Source organism: Amblyomma americanum, chromosome 8 (genome assembly GCF_052857255.1).
Source record: "Amblyomma americanum isolate KBUSLIRL-KWMA chromosome 8, ASM5285725v1, whole genome shotgun sequence".
NCBI classification, from domain to species: domain Eukaryota; kingdom Metazoa; phylum Arthropoda; class Arachnida; order Ixodida; family Ixodidae; genus Amblyomma; species Amblyomma americanum.
Genome location: NC_135504.1, coordinates 72,380,209 through 72,388,420, shown reverse-complemented (window position 1 = coordinate 72,388,420; position 8,212 = coordinate 72,380,209). Strand labels below are relative to the sequence as shown.

General features: G+C 48.1%; 1 protein-coding gene across 1 annotated transcript; it reads left to right on the top strand.

Moving 5' to 3' along the window:
• Positions 1–2,633: 2,633 nt before the first annotated feature.
• LOC144101892 (uncharacterized) lies at positions 2,634–6,132 on the top strand. Its single transcript, XM_077635114.1, has 2 exons — positions 2,634–3,443; positions 3,789–6,132. The coding sequence occupies exons 1-2, from the start codon at positions 2,898–2,900 to the stop codon at positions 5,979–5,981; spliced, it is 2,739 nt and encodes a 912-aa protein (XP_077491240.1). The 5' UTR covers positions 2,634–2,897; the 3' UTR covers positions 5,982–6,132.
• The last annotated feature ends 2,080 nt before the right edge of the window (positions 6,133–8,212 follow it).

Genomic DNA, 8,212 nt, shown 5'->3' with positions numbered 1-8,212 from the left:
TACTACGTGTGGTAAATCTGTTGTGATGGTATGTCGATGCAGGCACATTAACTTCTCCCTGAGGCCCTTCACACGAAACACAAGAAGGGCTACGCAACGGGTAACAAACGTCTACAAAAGTATACGGTGGTGTCTAGAAGAAATCTATTTTCAAACGTTCTGTAGACATGCAATGAGGCAAAAATTAAGAGGTGTTATATGCCTGCTAATGCTCCGCCAAAAACGATCTAGAAAAATTCTTTGTAAGAACTCGTTAAGAACATATTTATAGACATTTTTATTTTTTGAAAAGACTCGGTCTGTGCGCACGACGTCGTGATCTTAAACCGGAAAAGGTATGCACACGACGCGACTTTAGCGCCCTCAGCGGTGGTGGCGGCAGCGGCGGCGCGCGCTCGAAGAATGTTCGGCACGGCCGCCGGCCCCCGCGACTACTCAAATCGGCGGCCGGACGTACTACTGCTTAGCGCGGCGTCGTGAGCTGCTGCTGCCGTTGCAATCTGTAAATAAAGCGATGTGCGGTGGTAATTCTTTTCCGCTTTTACGGGGGTACCCGAATTACTGGCAGCGATATTCGTGACAGTTGCGCTGAAAAGCACAACGCCGTGCTCGTGCCGTATTGCCCCGAATCAGAATTAACTGACATCCCTTCACTGTTGAAGAATGTTTGGCTCGGCCGCCGCAACGCCGTGCTCGTGCCGTATTGCTCAGAATCAGAACTGACACGCCTTACAACAGTAATATACCCGACCCTAATCGTCGTCGGGCTGACTCGCGCGCGGAACTCTTAGGTGCTCCTTATCACATTTAACAGCTGTCATAGACTGTAAGACAGCACTGTTTTTCTAGCAGTGCTACATTCTCTGTTCGGCGAAGTGGCTGCCTGCCTGGAATCGTGGAGCCGTGTGAAGTACTGCTACTTAAGTTTTGAAGACTGTCACATAAGTTCTAGTAGTTCACAATGAAAAAGCATAGGCATGCGAGGAAACAGTGGTAAAGCGGAACTACAATTTTCCGGCAATTTATCAGAAGGAACAATAATAATTATTTCTTTCCATTAAGTAAAAGTGCAGTGTGTGGCATATCGTAACCGAAACTCCTGTACGCGCCCGGCGGGTCCAAACTCAATTTGCATGTATCCGGCTTTCGTAAGTCCACTGCTGCTACGGCAGAATATGTTTGCAAAGGAAAATTCGATGTGCACAAGGAAGCCGGCGAGCATCACGGCGCTGACCGCATGCAGCGGTAGCGGCACACAACGCCGAGCAGTCCGGCCGCCGATTTGAGTAACGTGACTACGACAAGAAAACAGTCTCCGCGACCGTCTGTGAGCCATGTTTGGCGCCGGAGTAGGGGGCACGGGGAGGGGGGGCACGGGCTCGACAGCCGGCAGCCGAACCCGAACAGTCTTCGTCGAGCACTCGCCGCCACCGCCGCTGAGAGCGCTAAGGTCGTGTCGTGCGCATACCTTTTCCGGTTCAAGGTCACGACGTCGTGCGCACAGACCGAGTCTTTTGGAAATGGCTGCTTATATGAAGCCTATAGACTCAAGCCTAGTATGGTATATATTTAGAATTTTCTAAAATCAACTAGTGGGATTTTATTAGGTTTAGTGCTCATGCTTTTTTTTAGAGCACGCAGATTTTGTTTGCTCAGCTATGTGCAGTGTAGCTCGAACTGCAAAGGGTAGGCAGCTGCCCTTTGCAGCGTAAATACAGATGCAAATGACGCAAGAAAACTCACTTCCTGAGTATCTGCCATAGTTTCATCAGTTCATCGGTTTCTGCCAGCGGTGGGAGTCATGGAGGAAAGAAATAAAACTTCCGCTATGGTGTACGTAGAGCTTGAAACCAGCGTACGGTACGTACGACGCGCACTCTATATTGCTCTTATTACTCTATTTGCAACGTTCGTTGCGTGCCCTAACGGCTGTGCGCAATTATACCATGCGCTGAGTCATGTACATGACTAGATCAGTCGTCACTAATCACCGAAATAAAAGATGCACAAAAAATTCATATGATTGGACTTAGGTTCACTGCGGCGTTCATGGAGGCGTTAGTTTACATCACCGTGGTTTACATCTACCGACTGTTTGTGCCAAGTACTTGTGTCATGTGCTTGGACATGCATGCAAAGATACGTTCGGAACAAATTGCTGTTAAAAACCTTGCTAAAATTTTCCCGAGTAAACTTCTCTTCAGAGAAATTTTTAAAACGTTTGTGAATAAACCTCTTTTGTCAGCATGTTTTTAAAATGCTTGTGGATAAACCTCCATTGCTTAGATGTTTCTAAACGTCTCAATTAGAGTCATTAAATAACACTTAATTTTTTTATTTAGTGACTCTAGTTTCAATCTTGAGTTAGACGTTGCTAGATGTTTGGAGTTGTTTGAAGACGTTTTATAGAAGTTATGTATTTTGTGGGTTGGGTTTACAGATAACGTTGTAAATAAATTAGCAAAAAGCGATTGTAAGATTGGTGGCTCAAAAGCGTAGAGGCGGCATAAGATTACAAGTGTAGGACAGAAAACGAATTTAAAGAAAATTGCGAATTTTAAGACAACTTATAACCCTGTGAAAGAAAAATAACCAAAAAGAAAGTCACGCATGGTGGCAACTACCACCATTCCGTTTCAAAGGAGACGATCCGAGATTCTATTCATCTATCCATCCATAAACGCAGCTGTGCGCGGGTGTTGGTCGCTGTTTTGTGCTGCCAGAGTCACCAGAGAGATCACAAAGTGTGGACGTTGGGTTCTCAGCTTCCACGTTGTTGTAAGAACCGTGCAGGAACAAAATTTCAGCCGCAGTGATCGTTGTGCAAGTTCGCGTGGTGGCGCGGGCCGACGCGCCGACGTTGTGACGTGTTGGTTGTAAGCCGACTAGACGCGATTATGGGGAGGAAGTGCTTTGTACCCAACTGCAGGTCGGGCTACGATAGTTGTCCGGAACAAGTGCCACTTTTTAAAGCTCCGTGGGAGCCTGCTCGCCTAGAACTTTGGCGCCGGGCAATCTCAAGAGCAGACAAGGTACTGCAGCCGATCGACCACGTCTGTGCGAAACACTTTCCCGCACATATGATATCAAATTCGTTCTACGCTGAGTTCAACGGCAATGTACTTTTAAATGTGCCCAAGAAGAAACCGGCGCTGTCGCCAAATGCTGTGCCCAGTATTTTCCCAAAGTGTCCGAGATATCAGACATGGTCAAGAAAGCCTCGTAAAAAACGACAGTCTTCAGCCACGCGTGCCGAGCAGCCAAGCAAGCGGGCCGCGTCCTCCGCTGTCGCACTTTCCTCGGGGGCAGCCTGTGAAAAACAAGACGCCGATCCATCATCGAGTGTGTTGGCTGATCAAAGAACATGCCCTTCTCCCATCATAGAACTTGAAGGAGCCTCCTCAAGTCCGAGCTCCGTTTTTCTTGGCATTCATGACGTTAAGGTTTGTTCTCTTCTGCACTGGGACGGGTACTTAAAAATCTAGGTGCTCAATGTTCTCTGTACATCAATTTATGCTAACTATATCTGTCATCCTGGCCTGCCATAAATACGAGATACAGTTGCGTGCAATACAGGTGAAAAGTAATTGCCCAGCCCATGACGTTAAGTAATTTAGCTGTTGTTGACGTAGCTAACAGCATGCTTAAGCGCTCAGCTTTTGAAGCAGTCTGCAAGACATTTGCCTTTAGCTTTTTCCACCTGGTTGCTTTTGATAGATAACATACTTTATGTAACACAATGCCTTAAATTCTTTTCCACTGACATAACTTCTCTCATTTTTCATTAGGACAACTGCACGAGTCCAGAAGGTGGTGGTCTAGATGCAGTGTGTCACGTCGATACTGAGGCACCATTGGCAGTATGCAGCAGCCCTGGATTAGTCGACGAAAGTCATGAGGGGGTGTCCGTCAGTAGCCAAAATGGAATAGAGCCATGTCACATCAAGACTGAAGTACCATTGACAGTATGCAGCAGCCCTGGATTAGTTGAGGAAAGTCATTATGGGTTGTCCGTCAGTAGCCAAAATGGAATAGAGCCGTGTCACATCAAGACTGAAGCACCATCGACAGTATGCAGCAGCCCTGGATTAGTTGAGGAAAGTCATTACGGGGTGTCCGTCAGTAGCCAAAATGGAACAGAGCTGTGTCACATCAAGACTGAAGCACCATTGGCAGTATGCAGCAGCCCTGGATTAGTTGAGGAAAGTCATTATGGGGTGTCCGTCAGTAGCCAAAGTGGAACAGAGCCGTGTCACATCAAGACTGAAGCACCATCGACAGTATGCAGCAGCCCTGGATTAGTTGAGGAAAGTCATTACGGGGTGTCCGTCAGTAGCCAAAATGGAACAGAGCCGTGTCACATCAAGACTGAGGCACCATTGGCAGTGTGCAGCAGCCCTGGATTAGTCGACGAAAGTCATGAGGGGGTGTCCGTCAGTAGCCAAAATGGAATAGAGCCATGTCACATCAAGACTGAAGTACCATTGACAGTATGCAGCAGCCCTGGATTAGTTGAGGAAAGTCATTATGGGTTGTCCGTCAGTAGCCAAAATGGAATAGAGCCGTGTCACATCAAGACTGAAGCACCATCGACAGTATGCAGCAGCCCTGGATTAGTTGAGGAAAGTCATTACGGGGTGTCCGTCAGTAGCCAAAATGGAACAGAGCTGTGTCACATCAAGACTGAAGCACCATTGGCAGTATGCAGCAGCCCTGGATTAGTTGAGGAAAGTCATTATGGGGTGTCCGTCAGTAGCCAAAGTGGAACAGAGCCGTGTCACATCAAGACTGAAGCACCATCGACAGTATGCAGCAGCCCTGGATTAGTTGAGGAAAGTCATTACAGGGTGTCCGTCAGTAGCCAAAATGGAACAGAGCCGTGTCACATCAAGACTGAAGCACCATTGGCAGTATGCAGCAGCCCTGGATTAGTTGAGGAAAGTCATTACGGGGTGTCCGTCAGTAGCCAAAGTGGAACAGAGCCGTGTCACATCAAGACTGAAGCACCATTGACAGTATGCAGCAGCCCTGGATTAGTTGAGGAAAGTCATTATGGGGCGTCCGTCAGTAGCCAAAATGGAATAGAGCCGTGTCACATCAAGACTGAAGCACCATTGACAGTATGCAGCAGCCCTGGATTAGTTGAGGAAAGTGATTACGGGGTGTCCGTCAGTAGCCAAAATGGAATAGAGCCGTGTCACATCAAGACTGAAGCACCATTGACAGTATGCAGCAGCCCTGGATTAGTTGAGGAAAGTCATTACGGGGTGTCCGTCAGTAGCCAAAATGGAATAGAGCCGTGTCACATCAAGACTGAAGCACCATTGGCAGTATGCGGCAGCCCTGGATTAGTTGAGGAGAGTCATTACGAGGTGTCCGTCAGTAGCCAAAATGGAATAGAGCCGTGTCACATCAAGACTGAAGCACCATTGACAGTATGTAGCAGCCCTGGATTAGCTGAGGAAAGTCATTACGGGGTGTCCGTCAGTAGCCGAAATGGAACAGAGCCGCTCACATTTTCACATCTCTCAAGTTATGCATCCAGCATTCAACTTCCAGGGACGGCGTGGGCAACACAAGTTGTTGAAAGCCTTGGAGTGGAGGCTGTTGTCTTCACGGAAGTGGCTTTGTCGAAGAAGTGTGACCAGGCACCTTTCCTGAAGAAGACACTAGATGTAACAGTTTCATCCAATGGAATGCTGTCACTACGGGCTTTCATTTATGGTCACCCTATAACTGTCAGTGCCATAAGTGGTGATGCTTCATATGGCTTAAGCGACCTGGAGAGAGTGGTTCACAAGTTTCACAACCTGCATGTATGCTCTGGCGGCCCCGGTGGCGAGATGCTCCGCAACATCCAACCCAAGTGCGCATATATTGACGCATGTGGTGTGTGGCGGCACAGAGACTGCGTGTTATTTTCTGAAGCTGCAAGTTGCGAACATTGTGAAAGATTGAAAGACACGCTCCAGATGCATTAGTGGCGCATGAATGCTCCAGATGCATTAGTGGCAATGAAGCGCGCTTGTGACCTTTTGTGGATGGTTAATATTGCCTGCTACAGGTCCAAAGTCGGTTTCTAGAAGGAAAATAAATTGGAGGGGACACTTAAGCCCCGCCTTAAGGATATGACGCGATAGCGTTAATGAATTAATGCCTACATATGCAGAATTGTTCATTCTCAACTTTACATTCATATGTCCCTGGGAGTCCGCCTACCACTTCTTGTGCAGCGGTTAAGGGATGCGCCACTGCTCTGCGATGGCAGGCGCTCCCACCAGCGGGTCTTGCGCAACCCGAGTTGCTCTTCCCGAGCAACCTGTCGCGATCAACCATTAAACTGCCACCTCCCAGAGTGGTTAGTTTGCTTCCAATCCATCATGGGTAGGTTATAACGTCACGTGACCTGGTGGCGAGGTCCCTTGTTTGTTTAAGCTTTAAGTTGCATTTTCCCTGGTCTGCCTCAAGCTTTTTAACATGATAACGTTAAAGGCCCCGTTATGCAGAAAATCTGGTGTCGGCGTAGTGAGCAGTAAATGGAGTGTCGTGGGTGGCCCAGGCAGCCACCCTAGTGTGGCTGTAGCGGTAAGTCTTCCTTCTTTTCTGTTCCTAATTCGGCCTCGGTTGTGTTACTAATGGCTGTACACGTTAACTTATGATCGATGGGGTCTTGCTACACACGCAGATGCAACTGACAGAAGCTGAAATCACGCCGTCACGGTGTTGGTGGCGTAACAGCTTGTTCATGCGGCTATTTTGTGCACTCACAATCGCAGACTTTCCAATATCGAAGCATTTCTTTCTAGATTCGCTATCTGGCACTATGGCATGTTCGCCCGTTCGGAAAGGGTGCATGGCGAACAGGGGCAGTACGTCCTTGTGCAGTTCGGTTCCGTGAAGCTCCGTGAACACTCTCAGTCACTGCATTGTGTTTCCATGAACACCTGAGCCAAATAGTGCAGTACTGCACGCAGCAGGGAACCTACAATCACGCGCGAAAGTTTGTGATCTCTTTCAGGCGATTTTTTTCATGCTGGCACCCTACGTCGCACCGCTCCTGCGTATACCAGTTCAGAGATGGCTATTGGTTTGATTATTTCAAACGTCAGGTAGCTACAACGGCCGTGGCCAATATGCGGCGTAGCTCCACGGGTCAGGAAGCCCCGCCTCAGGCGGTGGGGCCAGCGAAGGAGCGCCGACCTTTCAGCGTGCAAAAAGTTAGAGTGGAGAGGGAAAGGTGCAAATACGCTGAAATTCGAATTTTTACCACAGATAACTCGGCTTCTAAAGTCGCACCAAAAGAAATTCTTGCTAGAAGATATTTGTGAAGCGGTGTCCTTTAACATCACAGGCGTACGGCAACTTTAACATTAGGGACTTTTTCAGTGCACCTTTAACTCTGTCGCAATTCTTGCAATCCACAATGCAGCACATATTTCCTCTGCCTTTCAAGATATTCGTAGAAGCAACACATTCGGCAGCCACCAGCGATATTTCCACTCCTGCGTCTCTATACGTTCACGCCGGCGAATCGCGAGGCCCGTAATGGCGCAGTGTTCTAAGCTCGCCTGTGGCGCCATCTGGTCACAAACGAGAGGGAGAAAATTTTTATTTAAGTGACTGATTCGCAGGAGCCAGGTGGTCAGGGCCCCCAGTCCAGGGCTCCGCTGGCGAAACAGAATTAAACTGGCGATATATGTCCACATTCAAGAGAATCATAAGGAGCGGCAAACAGGAGGCGTCCGTGTGCTGTGCGATGCAAGGAACATTTATGGCTAAAAGGAACAGTGGCAGGCAAGCAAATACTCCTTGGCTTTGTATACCTGTGGACAGGGGCTAATGCCAAAGAGGAAAATGTTAGAATGTATTGCAAGCGACATTGATGGGCTAGGAGGACAGGGTGAGATAATTATATTAGGCGACATGAATGCACACATAGAAGACCTGGATGGGCACACGGATTCAACAGGAAGCATGCTGCAGGACATGTGTGACAGACATGATTTAGTTGTATGCAACAGCACCGAGAAGTGTGAAGGGCTCATAACATGGGAGGCAGGGAGTCTGCACTCGACGATAGGTTATGCTCTAATGTCACAGAGGATGTATAATAGATTAGGGGTAATGAACATAGATGAAGATGGTTTCAGAAGTCTAGGTAGTGACCACAAGCGTATCAAGTTGAGCTTCAGAAGAAAAAGCAATGTAGGAC

Coding starts and splice junctions, on each gene's coding strand:
- LOC144101892 (XM_077635114.1), top strand. CDS start 2,898: ATGGGGAGGAAGTGCTTTGTACCCAACTGCAGGTCGGGCTACGATAGT. Junction 3,444..3,788: donor TTGGCATTCATGACGTTAAG/GTTTGTTCTCTT, acceptor ATTTTTCATTAG/GACAACTGCACGAGTCCAGA.